The sequence below is a fragment of the Lontra canadensis genome, unplaced genomic scaffold, assembly GCF_010015895.1.
Source record: "Lontra canadensis isolate GAN:19392208 unplaced genomic scaffold, GSC_riverotter_1.0 scaffold125, whole genome shotgun sequence".
In the NCBI taxonomy this organism is placed as follows: Eukaryota; Metazoa; Chordata; class Mammalia; order Carnivora; family Mustelidae; genus Lontra; species Lontra canadensis.
The window spans coordinates 5,953,612-5,967,157 of record NW_022631119.1 but is presented as its reverse complement, the minus strand read 5'-3'; the positions used below and the strand labels follow the sequence as shown (position 1 = coordinate 5,967,157).

The 13,546-nt window shown below is 46.9% G+C and overlaps 1 protein-coding gene across 1 annotated transcript; it reads left to right on the top strand.

Moving 5' to 3' along the window:
• The first annotated feature begins 234 nt into the window (after nucleotides 1-234).
• Nucleotides 235-6,847, top strand: LOC116857668 (cytochrome P450 2B11-like). The gene is given in 10 exon segments (XM_032841963.1): nucleotides 235-425; nucleotides 428-459; nucleotides 1,171-1,333; nucleotides 1,425-1,574; nucleotides 2,186-2,346; nucleotides 2,748-2,924; nucleotides 3,797-3,938; nucleotides 4,893-5,080; nucleotides 6,439-6,544; nucleotides 6,547-6,847. Coding segments are annotated over 10 exon segments (1,377 nt in total). The 5' UTR covers nucleotides 235-295; the 3' UTR covers nucleotides 6,675-6,847.
• Nucleotides 6,848-13,546: the final 6,699 nt, after the last annotated feature.

The following is a 13,546-nucleotide window of genomic DNA, read 5'->3' as shown; positions in this document are numbered from 1 at the left end:
CACTACCCTTCCTTCAGGAAGGTATTCCAAGTTCAAGGGCATTGTCTGCTAAGATATCTCTAGGCAGCCAGAGCCCAATAGAAGGCTAGTTTTGGGACCCGTGTGAGATGCTAAACTTCCTGGCTTCAGCAGCACCTGCCAACTTTGGGCTCCCTGTTGCTAGAGAGTTCCCAAGAGCTCTTCCAAGGTAGATTTATGACCCACCCGCCCCCACTAGCCCAAAAAAATGACAAACAACAGAGCAGCCTCCCTTTAAAGAGGGGCAGCAGGATGGAAGGCAGACACAGCCAGAACCATGGTGCTGTCAACCCTCCTGCTTCTCAGTGTCCTCATTGGCCCCTTGCTACTCTGGGGTCACCCAACCTCCCGGGGATGCCTCCCTTCAGGACCTTGGCCTCTGCCCTTCCTGGGGAACATTTTGCAAATAGACACCAGGGCTTTCTCAAGACCTTCCAGTCGGTGAGTTGGGGAGGGGGAAGGAGGAGGATAAGCAGGAGATGGGTGGACAGGTAAGAGATCACAAACAGCAAGGCAGTTGGGGTTCAAACTGTGGTTGAGACTTCTCAGGCCAGCTTGGGGATTATCTTCTTCCAGCCTCGATCTGTCATCTGGCCCAATATGTCCACGAGAGAAGCTTCTGGAATTCCTATAAGAAGGAATGCAGGGAAGGTAGACTGGAGGGAGAAATTATGATGGTAGACATGAAGCTTTGAGCTGTGTCCTGCAGGGTTTGGGAGGGAGAGGTACTAGAGCTTACATATGAGGAGTCACTGTCATTTTTTAAAAAGATTTTATTTATTTATTTGAGAAAGAGAGCAGGGGCCAGGGGAGAGGCAGAGGGAGAGGGGGAAGCAGACTCCCTGCTGAGCAGGGAGCCCGATGCAGGGCTCTATCCCAAATAAGCTACCAAGGTGCCCTGAGTCTCTGTCATTTTTAAAATTTGAAGCTGGGAGAGTTCTTGGAAAAGCTGAGAGATGAGAACATTTGGGGCAAGGGTGTATGAGGGAGGCTTGAAAGAGGCCACAGAGTTCGGGTCTCCCTTCTTCCTTGATAGGGATTCAATGGGGACCAGTGGTGGTGGTTAGGCTAGACTGGAGGGTGTGACCCAGGTATAAGGATGGAGACTCTTCTCTTGAGTGAGAGAGTGAGAGCTAGACCCCACCTCCACAGCTGCAGAAGAAATACGGGGACGTCTTCACAGTCTACCTGGGACCCCAGCCTGTTGTCATCCTGTATGGGTACAAGGCAGTGAAGGAGGCTCTGGTGAATCAAGCTGAAGCTTTCTCTGGCCAAGGACACATCGCCAGCATCGATCCCTTCTTCAAGGGGAGAGGTGAGTGGGGCACGGGGGTGGGGGTTGGGGAAAAGACTAGGGGATGCCTCCATGTGTCCTCCCAAACTTCCCTCCATGCCCCCCCAATCAGATTTGGTCTTTGTCAATGGAAAGCCTTGGAAGGTCCTTCGGCAGTTCTCTGACCTCACCATGAGAGAGTTCGGGATGGGGAAGCAGAGCATTGAGAAGCAAATCCAGGAGGAGGCTCAGCATCTGGTAGAGGAGCTCCAGAAATCCCGGGGTGAGCCCAGGAGCAGGGGCAGGGGGTGGATGGGCAGGCAGGGGGTGGGTGAGATGGGGACAGAACGACCCAGAGACAGAGACAGAGAGATGCAGAGACAAGTTCAAGGAAAGAGAGAAGTAGACAGACAGAAAGAGAAAGAGAATGAAGAAAACAGGGACAGAGAGAGGAAAAGGCAGAGAAAGCAGACAGAGAAGCAAGTCAGAGGGAAAACCCAGGACCCTCACAAAGACTGATCCAGAAGCAGAAACTGTAAGGAAAGGACATAGAAAGAAAAAGGTAAAGAGAATAGAGTCAGGGGAGAGGGCCAAGAAGATGGGCATGGGAAGAGAGGACAGAGAAGAAGGGGCTGAGTCTCAAACAAAGAGTCAGAGACAAGACCAGAGAAAGACAAAGGTGCACCAAGAGAGTCAGATCCAGGCAGAGCCCAAGAAAACCATGAGACAAAAGCCTGAGATGTCCAGGAAAAAACCATCAGAGACCCAGCAAAGGCACGCTGGCCAAGGGAAAGAGAAAGAGACCAACCAACCAAGCTGAGATGGCACTGCCCAGGTCAGAGCCTCCCAGAAGCACCATGTAGGGCCCTACCATGAGGGAACTCCTGTTCACAGGGGCCTATCTGGATCCCACCTTCTTTTTTCACTCCGCCATGGCTAACATCATTTGTACTATCATCTTTGGCCAGCGCTTCAATAACCAGGACCCTGGATTCTTACGGTTGCTACATTTAATGAATGATATCTCTGATCTCTCCAGCTCTTTCTACGGCCAGGTGAAGCCAAAGGTTCCGTGCGGGGGGGGGGGGGGGGGGTAGGAATTGGGGTGGGTGGACCCTGGGCAAAAATCAGATGCTTTTTGTCTTAACACTGATGCAAGAAGGCACCAAAGGTGATGAGTCAGGCTGGAGGTAGGAAATAGACCTTAGGAAAGGGAGGCCTATGAGAGAGGAAATCCCAGTAGAGGTAAGCATGATTGGGCCAGGGTGCACTCGTTCACACACCACTGAGTGTGTACATGTGTGCTTGTTTGCCCAACTGGGAGGCGCGCCATTCCCCAAGGCCAGGGGGGTGAATTAAGCCCTTTAGTTATTGCTGTGCCATGCAGGGCACAGCCTCAACCCTGCAGTACCAGCCCAGAGGCAACAGACTCTGGGAACTCCTTGCTTCCCTGCAGATGTTTGAAGTCTTCTCCGGCATCCTGAAATACTCTCCGGGCATCCACAGGGACGTGTACAGCAAAGTCCGAGAAATTGAAGATTTTGTCATTAAGAATATCCAGAGGCACCGGGAAATGCTAGATCCCAGCGCCCCAAAGGACTTCATCGATTCCTTCCTGGTCCGCATGGACAAGGCAAGGGCCAAGCTGGATGAGGGGTGGGTGGGAAAGAGAGCGATGGGCACACTACTGATTTCGAGCTAATATGTTTGGGTACGATGTATGTGATGTTTAAATGTTGAAATACTTCCCTGCGAATTGGTAAGAAAGCCACTAGTCCACCCTCCCTTCCCATCTCCCAGTCCTTCCTCAGCTTTCCCAGACTCTCCTGGAACGGTGGTCTGAGGTAGCAACTAAAAGAGCTAGCGAGCACCGGCCTCACACAGGGGGTCTTCAAGACCCTTCTCCACCTCCTCGCGTTCTAAATAGGCAGAGGCCTAGGTCTGTTCTGATTAGTCAGAGGCCAATTTCTGTTCTGATTGGTTGGAGGCCTGTGTCTGTTCTGATTGGTCGGAAGCCAGTTTCTGTTCTGATTGGTCAGAGGCCCGTGTCTGTTCTGATTGGTCTGGCAAGTGCGTAGCTGGTTATTAAGTATTTCAGTATCACCCCTGGATAGACAACTGCAAGGAAAGAGAGACACCCAAAGAAAGGATAACAAAAAAAACAAACAAAAAAAAAATTAATCCCTAACATGTATGGAGTACTTACAAACATAATATCAAAACAACCCCAGACAACGAACTAAGGCACAGAGAGGGTTAGCTCCTTACCCAAAGACTCCTAACTAGTGAATGGTAGGACTTTAGTTTGAACGTAGGCAGTTTGGGTCCAGAGCCCACACTTTTGCTCCACTGTTGGCCTCGAATAGAGAAAAAAGGAAATACCAAAAAGAAGAAAGAAAGAAGAAACTGGCACAGAATAACATGGAGGTGGGTTGGAAGAAAAGATCTAGAAGCTGAGAATCTTTGCAAGGGGAAATGTTAAGGATTGTCTGTCACTATCCCCAGGAGAGCTCTGATCCTGAGAGCGAATTTCACTTTAAGGACCTTGTCTACACGGTCGTCTCGCTGTTTCTCGCCGGCACAGAGAGCTCCAGCAACACTCTCTTGCATGGATTTGTACTCCTTCTTAAGAACCCTGATGTTGTAGGTGAGCTGGGCATTGGTGGTCGAGGGCCAGAAAGAGCTGAGGGTCTTGCAGCCATACTGGAAGGTGGTCGTGTGATGGGTGAAGACAGACCACTGTGGTCAGCAAAGATCCACCCCTGGAGGGACTGGTAGCTTATTATAAAGTTTTGCTGAGAACAAAGCACTTTGGAGTTGACAGGGTAATTTGCAGTTTACAAAATGTTTTCCATTCAATGAAGCCCCTGTGGCTTGAAAGGTACTTTACTTTTATAAAGTACATAAGGTGAATTGTAAAATGCTTCATGGTTTAGGAGGGGTGCTTCAACCAGGGAGTATCATTCACAAAGCATTTTGCAGTCTACAAAACCACATGGCTCTTGACAGAAAGCTTTGAGGTTAACAAAGAACTTGACTCTTTGAAGTATATTGCTGATTTATAGCTAATTAGAAAGGCCCTCATTCAGTTCTCATGCTGACAGTCTGCAGATCAGACTTGGAGAAACTCTTATCTAATCAAATTCCCTTATTTTACAGGTAATCAGTTTGAGAGCCAGATTGGGGAAATGGTTTATTCAAGATCACATAGCAAGTCACTGGGACAAAATGATATGACACCAGTCCCAGCCATACCCATTATTAGTTAAAAAAGAAAAGAAAAGAAAAGAAAAGAAAAAGATAGCCTTAAGTGTTGAGTGAGTTTCCACCCTCCCATCATTACTCAACTGATCTCCACTCATAACTAGCGTGGAAACATCAGACAAGACTTCCCCACAATGAAGCCACTGACTTTCATTCATTGAAAAGTCAATGAATGTTCCTTTCATTGAGAAGGAACAATAACCCAACATCTGAGCAAATAGTTCATAAGACACCCCTTCTCCCCAGTCTGCAGATCATCTTCTGTGTGACTTTGTTGAGCCCACTATTACTGACATTCATTGATGTTACCCCCTCCTTCCATCCTTACCATTTTTAGAGAAAGTCCAGGAAGAGATTGACAGAGTGATTGGCTCACATCATCTCCCAGCCCTTGAAGATAGGGCAAAAATGCCTTACACAGACGCCGTCATCCATGAAATTCAGAGATTCAGTGACGTCCTCCCCCTTGGTCTTCCGCGTTGTGTCATCAAGGACACTCACTTCTGGGGATATCATCTCCCTAAGGTGAGACCACAGAATCTTGGTGTAGCCTTATGGTTCATGTCTCTGGTCAATGGATCACAATGAGAATTATTATTTCCAGATTTCTATGGGAAGGAGACAGATTTTTGAAATGTAGAAAAATCTTCTCCCTTCTGTCCTTTTTTTTTTTTAACCTTTATTAGATGTTGGATACACTGGGGGGAAAGCATATACTTACTGAAGTATGTATTACAATAGAGCTGTTTTTTTTTTTTAAAGCATTTTGTCATCTCCCCTACCTTCCTCTTTCATGAGAAGACATTCAAAGCTTTGTTTCTCTTTCTATAATTTCTTTAAGTTTACATGAACATGCACTCCATATATACACATAATAGATGAGCTTATTTTTTTAAGGGTTTATTTATTTATTTGAGAGAGAAAAAGCACATGGGGGGAGGGCCAGAGAGAGAGAGAGAGAGTCTTTTCTTTTTTAAAGATTTTATTTATTTATTTGAAAAAGAGAGAGAGAGAGAGATCACAAGTAGGCAGAGAGGCAGGCAGAGAGAGAGGGGGAAGCAGGCTCCCCACTGAGAAGAGAACCCAATGTTGGGCTTGATCCCAGGACCCTGAGATCATGACCTGAGCCGAAGGCAGAGGCTTAACCCACTGAGCCACCCAGGCGCCCCAAGAGAGAGAGTCTTAAGCAGACTCTAGGCTGAACACAGAACCTGACACGGGGCTCGATCTCACTACCCTGAGATCACAATCTGAGGTGAAACCAAGAGTCAGACGATTAACCGTGCCACCCAGGTGCCCCGATTCAGTTCATATTTTATCTATCACTTTGAAACTTGTGTGTCCAGTGTGTGTGTGTGTCTCCTTCTCCTCATGTCTTCATGTGCAAATCATTGCAATGTGCAACTTATCTTTTATTGTTTTTGTGTCTGTGTCTTTCTTTTTATAATATCATAATAGTATGCTATATGCACTGGTTAATCAAAAAATTCATTTGATCCACTTTTTGCGTTACCCACATTAATGCTGTGGTCTGGAACCACACCTGCAATATCTCTGAGATGTGCCTGTAGATCCTGGTTCTTGTTGAGTTGGTTCCTTGGAGGCTTCTGCTGAGCCAAATGTGAAACTTTCAGTCAATGGATTATGGAGAAGTCCGAAGGGTCTTGGGGGAAGAGGGGATTAGGTAGTTGGTGGGGATACCTAGAAGGCTTGGGACACAACTATTAACCAACTGGGGCAAAGTTACTCAAAATATCAGCCACCAACTATAGAACCATACAAAAGATGAAGCTATTGTTAATCCATTGTGGATGTACCATCATTGATTCAGCCACTCCTTGTTCATGCCCCTTTGGGTCCTCTTGGCTTTGACACCCTCTTAGGGCACCACTGTGTATCCTGTCTTGAGCTCCGTCCTCCATGATCCATGCCACTTTGAGAAGCCAGAAACGTTCCACCCTGGCCACTTCCTGGATGCGGAGGGCAACTTCAGACGCAGGAAACCTTTATCCCATTCTCCCTAGGTAAGCTGAGATCTTTCCCACATTTTGAGAACTCCTGCTCACCACTTCCCCTTTGTGTGACTTTCTCCCTTTGTCCAACCCCAAACACACAATGAAGATTTTTGAAAAAGATGAGGATTCAGAAGAAAAGAAAAAGCAAGAAATCTACAGAGACATAGAAGGTGTGGGAGAAGGAAAAGAGGGGGTATAATAGGGAAGACAGAGACTAAGTCAATGACGGAAATGAAGTAAAAGACAAAGACACATACATGCTCGCACATTCTCACACAAAGAACAGACAAATGAGGGATCCAATATTGAGCGTCTGCCATGTGCCAAGAACTGAGAAAGGCATTTTAACTTTTCTTTCAAAATAAAAAGAATCTTATTGTTTTTTTTTTAAGATTTTATTTATGTATTTGACAGACAGAGATCACAAGTAGGCAGAGAGAGAGGAAGGGAAGCAGGCTCCCCAAAGCAGGCTCCCTGCTGAGCAGAGAGCCTGATGCGGGGCTCGATCCCAGGACCCTGGAATCATGACCTGAGCCAAAGGCAGAGGCTTAAACCACTGAGCCACACAGGTGCCCCAAGAACTTTATTGTTTATTTCTAATTTTTATACAAACAAGGAGGCAATAAAATTAAAGTAAAAATCACCTGTAATTCACTGTCAAAATCAGACTTTAACAAAAAATTGAATAGGCTTTATTAACAGATTCATGAATTGGGAAGCATCCCATTTAGCAAGTAGAGAGGAGCTCCAAAACCCAGACTTGTTAATATCACAGAGGATATCCTTCTATATTTTCTGTTAAACATATGCACACACAAAAAGGTAGGTGATGGGTAGACAGATAGATAATAGGTAGGTAGATAAAAGGAAGGTAAGATGAAAAAGAGAGCACAGGGATGCCTGGGTGGCTCAGTCGGTTAAGCCACTGCCTTTGCCTCATGTCATGATTCCATGATTCCTCTCAGCAGGGAGCCTGCTTCTCTCTCTGCCTCTGTCTGCTTATGTGCTCTCTCTCTGATAAATAAATTAAATCTTTAAAAAAAAAGAGAGAGAGAACAGTAGGGAAGGGAGAAGAGGAAAAGGAATCGATTTATTTCTTATTTGCCAGTTGTTGAAATCCAAGCCCCAGACTAGAATGAGGCCCCGGGGAGACCTAGGGCAAAAAATATAAGGAATATTCACTCACTGTGATAGTTGTACAAGTGCCTTCATTCACCTATCAATTAATTCAATTTTTAGCCACTGACTTGAAATTTATCATAGGCTAACATTTTAAATCTCCTTAGGTCTATTCCTGGCTTACTTTTACTGACCCATATCCACACTGGTTCACGAATGTGTCTTTTCTAGCTATACCATACTATTTGGATTATTATACCTGTGTAATAAGTTCCACTATTTTACAGGGTCTAACTCCCTCTGTTACCCTTCTTTCCCACATAGTTACATGGTCCTTGTAACACATTTTATTTTCTTCCAAGTACTCTTTAGAACTTTTTTTCAAATTCTCAAAAAATCCCCCTGGCATTTTATTGGGCTTAACTTAAATTTGCAGATTCATCTGGACAGCTTTGACAACTTGAGAAATTTGAGATATCCCAGACAAAACTAGAGTGTATGTCCACTGAAGCAACTCTTGTATGATTTGGTGGCATCTCCGGCTTTTGTTTTCTTAATCAAGTTTTGCATATTTCTTGCTAAATTTATTTCTAAGACACTCGGGAGGAGATAGTGGCTCTTGTTCACAGAGCCACTTTGTCTCCCTCAGCTCAGTCTTCCATAACAAAACGACATAGACTAGCTGTATTCTAGAAAATTTGCTGCAGATGGGATCCCACCCAGGCTCCAACTGGATGGGACACTTCTGTGGTGGTTGACCCCAGCTTGCAGGAGAAAGGAGAGGCAGGGGTGATTTTCTGAATGTTTATCAAGCATGACGGGGCCCACCAACCAATTGAGACTGTCACTGGTTGGAGTGTGGGGATTAGGTCTAGGAGGCTCACGTCGTTAGTGCTGATTGCAAGTAGGTCTGGGGGCTTGGAGGAGACCAAGTGCCCAGAAGAGTGGGACACTTAGAAGGTTAGAGCAGTGGCTGCACATTGAGGGCTATATATATATTTTTAAGATTTTATTTATTTATTTGACAGAGAGATCACAAATAGGCAGAGAGACAGGCAGAGAGAGAGGGGGAAGCAGGCTCCCTGCTGAGCAGAGAGCCCTATTCAGGGCTCCATCCTAGGACCCTGAGATCACAACCCTAGCGGAAGGCAGAGGCTTAACCCACTGAGCCACCCAGGCGTCCCCCAGAGTAGTTCTACATTTTAATAGCCTGTTAAGTAGTAGGGCCCTCCAGTAGGGGTGAGATTGGGTTCCTGGCACTAGTCTCATGGGGAATCAGTGGGAGTGGAAGATGGAACAGAGAGAGCCAGGTAGAAACTACTGCCTTTTAGGACCTTGCCTTGGAAGTCTGGTATGCATTCCACCAGCCAGGGCAACTACAAATTCCACCCAGATTCCAGAGGAGGAGAAAGAGATGACATTGGATAACCAACACTTCACATACTTAACAAAGCAGGAGACCATCAACAAACATGCACCTATTTACAAATTACTACTTAGGGTGCCCAGGACCTTACATTGTCTCAGAGACTTTGCCTCTTGTCAGTTATTTATTTTAAATTATGTATCAGTCTATTTATCTTTCCAAAATGTAAAGTGTTTTGCAGTTGAAGAGCACTTTATAATTACAGAGGTATTTGATATAGACAGATTATTTTGCACTTAAAAATATTATTTGCCTTTAGCAAAACTCTTTGAGGCAGAGTGCTCTGTAGTATACAGAACTCCTTGTTGTTTACAGAACATTCTGTAGTTTTTAAGTAGTTTGACATTTACAAAGCACTTTACCACTTACAAAGATTCCAAATGGCACATGGGATAGAGTATTTGGAAACACTGCACGTGGTCTGTACAGCATTTTGTAATATAAAAAATTTTCTGTTTCAAAAGATCTTAGCAGAGTGGCAGGGTGCATTGTAATAAAGTGATTTTTTTCCATTTGACAAAGTGCATATTTATTAATTCCTTTGTAGCATTCACAGAGAAGTTGTCATTCACAAAGGGCTTTATTTCTACCTATAGTACAAGTCAAAATAGAACAGCATTTGATCAAGGTTTAAAAGGGGCACCTGGGTGGCTCAGTGGGTTAAAGCCTCTGCCTTCAGCTCAGGTCATGATCCCGGGGTTCTGGGATCGAGCCCCACATCGGGCTCTCTGCTCAGCGGGAAGCCTACTTCCTCCTCTCTCTCTGCCTACTGTGATCTCTGTCTGTCAAATAAATAAATAAAATCTTGGGGTGCCTGGGTGGCTCAGTGGGTTAAAACCTCTGCCTTTGGCTCAGGTCATGATCCCAGGGTCCTGGGATCGAGCCCCGCATTGGGCTCTCTGCTCAGCGGGGAGTCTGCTTCCTCCTCTCTCTCTGCCTGCCTCTCTGCCTCCTTGTGATTTCTATCTGTCAAATAAATAAATAAATCTTTAAAAAAAATAAAGCCCTTGGGCAGTTTACAAATCCTCCAGGTTTCATCTGATGTTAGGATGCTAAGATGGTGATTAGGCAGCAAATCAGGGAGATGTCTCTGCCCAATGGGAACTAACATCAAGTCGGGGAGAAAATAAAAAAAAACAAAATCATAGCAGACAGTGACGAGCGCTATGAAGAGAGCTCAGAACTGGTGAAGATAGGAAACGAATAGGAAGAGGTGGGGAGCTAATTTAGAGCAACAGTGTTTAGTCACAGAACACTGCAAAAGACCTCCCCCACCAACCAGCTATTTATAAGGTGCTTTCCTGCTTACAAAGCACTTTTGAAGTCACCATCACACTTGATTCCTCAGATAGTTTTGGGAGATGAGTAAATATTATGAGTAAATATCATAAACTATTTTTTTACTTATTTTTTTTTAGAGAGGGCGAGGGGAGGGGCAGAGAGAGAAGGAGAGAGAGAATCTTTTTTTTTTTTAAGATTTTATTTATTTATTTGACAGAGAGAGATCACAAGTAGGCAGAGAGGCAGGCAGAGAGAGAGGAAGGGAAGCAGGCTTCCTGCTGAGCAGAGAGCCCGATGTGGGGCTCCATCCCAGGACCCTGAGATCATGACCTGAGCTGAAGGCAGCGGCTTAACCCACTGAGCCACCCAGGCGCCCAGGAGAGAGAGAATCTTAAACGGGCTCCATGCTGGGCATGGGGCTCAATCCCACGACCCTGAGATCATAACCTGAGCCAAAATCAAGAGTTGGACACTTAACCAACTGAGCCACCCAAGTGTCCCATAAGTTGCATTTCTTTTCTTTTTAAGATTTTATTTATTTAGGGCAAGATTTTATTTCTTTATTTCTTTATTTCTTTAGGGTCCCCTCCCTCCTTGGGATCTTTGTATGATCACTTTGTTGTCACTCAAAAAACCTTGCTTTGTTGCTGCCCACCAAAAAATATATAGATATAGATATAGATATATTTACTTACTTATTTGAAAGGGAGAGAGAGCGAGCACAAGCAGGGGGAGTGGCAGGCAGAGGGAGAAGCAGACTCCCTGCTGAGCAAGGAGCCCAATGTGGGCTCGATCCCAGAACCCTGGGATCATGACCTGAGCCAAAGGCAGATGTAAAACCAACTGAGCCACCCAGGCACCCCTGGAAATTGGGTTTAGGTGAGGTCATGTGGGTGGAGCCCCCAGGGTGAGAGAGAGCACTTATAAAAAGGGGAAGTAGAGCACCTTGGTGGCTCAGCCAGTTAAGTGTCCAACTCTTGGTTTTGGCTTCAGGTCATGATCTCAGGGTTGTGAGACTGAGCCCCATGTCCGGCTCTGAGCTCAGTGCAGAGTCTACTTAAAGATTCTCCCTCTCCCTCTGCTTTCCTCCCCGTGTGTGCCCTCTCTCTCTCTCTAAAATATATAAATGAAATATTTTTTAAAAAGAAGAAGAAGAAGAAGAAGAGGAAGAGATAGCAGGCACCATGTACCCTCTCCCCACCATCTGACAATAGTGGGAGAAGGCAGTGTCTGCAAGCCAGAAGCTGCTCACTGAGAAAAGGATACGCCAGCACGGATCTTGATCTGGGTGGGGCTTCCTATCCTCCAGAACTGTGATAAATAAATGTGTTTAACCCACAGGGTATGTGGTTTTTTTGTTATGGCAGGCGGAGCTGACTACAACATGTACCAGCCTCATACCTACTCTGATAAAATAGGCTATACCCTTGAGGTTTGACTGCACCCAAACGGCTCGCTTGTTTGCATGGCCACGGTCAAGGTTCCACCTGTATCCTAGCTACCCAGTTTACCTAGTCTCCACTGTTTCATACTTACTATGGCTTTACCGTTTACATGGCTCAAGTTATGAGAACAGAACAACACAGAAGGGACCCCCTTAGCAAGCTTACCTAAGCTCACCTGAATGCACTTGGACCATCACAGTCCAGGCCAAGGAAACTGGAGGCATGTGAAGTCTTAGAAGCTTGAAACGGTACCAGCTCTCAGACTTTCTGTCCAGATTCCTCGCATGGTTCCCTCTGTGGAGGAGAGGATGGGGGCACATTAACAACATGAAAGATACAGGACCTATAGCCAGCAGTGGGAGGCAGGTCTTAGGTGCCCGTCCAGTGGAACACACGGTTAACTTCTATCCACTTGGATGACTATCTTCACGCAGCTCAGGGCTATTGCAAATTGGATTCTTCAGGAAGCAGACTCTTGGGCAGCCCCCACCCACCAGACCCAGACTTACCTCCCCAGCCTCCCCGCCCCCTCCCGGAGACCCGGACCCTGCGGTTGCAGCCCTTCTCCTGCAGGGGGCGCATGAGCCGCGTTACCGGCCCCACCGCGCGCTCGCACGCGCGGCGGTCCTCCCGCGGGATCTGCCTTCCCCGCACCGCACCCTGTGGCTCCTGAATGCGCTCTCTTCGCGGAGGGGCCAGATCTGTGTGTGGGTGGGGAAGGTTGGCAGCAGTTTTGTTTCTAAAGGAAACAGTGTGAACAGCAAGAGCCAGAACTGAGATTATGAAATCAGAGGTCCTGCCTTGTCGGTAATGGGCGAAGATGGCGGGGTGAGGGAGAGATTGGGGCGGGGGGGGGGGGGCAGTGAGAGATAAAGGGGTGTGAGAGAGCAGGGAGGAGGAGCAAAGGGAGGAGGGGGAGGAGGAAAAGAGAGGGTCAGCTGCCTTCACCCCTGCCCATCTCTCCAGCCCCTGCTCAGGCCTCCTCACCTCTCCCCTGCAATGTTCCCAGTAGCCTGCTGTCTGCATTTAAGTTGTCTGCTCTTAGTATTTATTGTGGAGCGGCGGGGAAACAGCAAAAACTGACTGCCGGGTTCATGCGGTCACAGAGCACACAATCGGGTCGGAGAGAGAAACCCGCAGTCAGGAGCAGCAGTCCAGTGGGGTCAGGGCTGGGATGGGAGGCAAGGCGGAGGGCTTGGGCCTGGATGGTGAGATGCCAGGGCATTTGGACAGCCAGCCGCTCTCTGTTCCTCCATCCCTCCTGTCTCCTGTCACTGTCCATGCCTCCCCCCCGCCATTTCCTCAGAGGTAACTCCTGAGCTGAGCGGCAGTCTCACTCCCAACCTCCCCAAGCTGAGGGCTGGGATGAGAGTCCATGAGCTGTGTCAGTGGGAGCGAGACCTGGACAGAGGGCCACCTGCCTGGGGAACATCTGTCTCCCTCATCAGGCTCTTGATGTCGGCTCAGGTCATGATCTCAGGGTCATGAGATCAAACCCTGCATCCGGCTCTGTGCTCAGCAGGGTGTCTGCTTGAGAGTCTCTCTCTCTCTCCTCCCTCCTTCCTTCCTTCCCCTGCTCACACACATGCACGCTCTGGTTCTCTCTCAAAAATAAATTTAAAAAATGGGGGGGGGACACGAAAATCAAATTCTCTCCCCTCGTGAAGGCTGTGAATGCTGACAAAAAGCAAGCAGCCCACTAAAT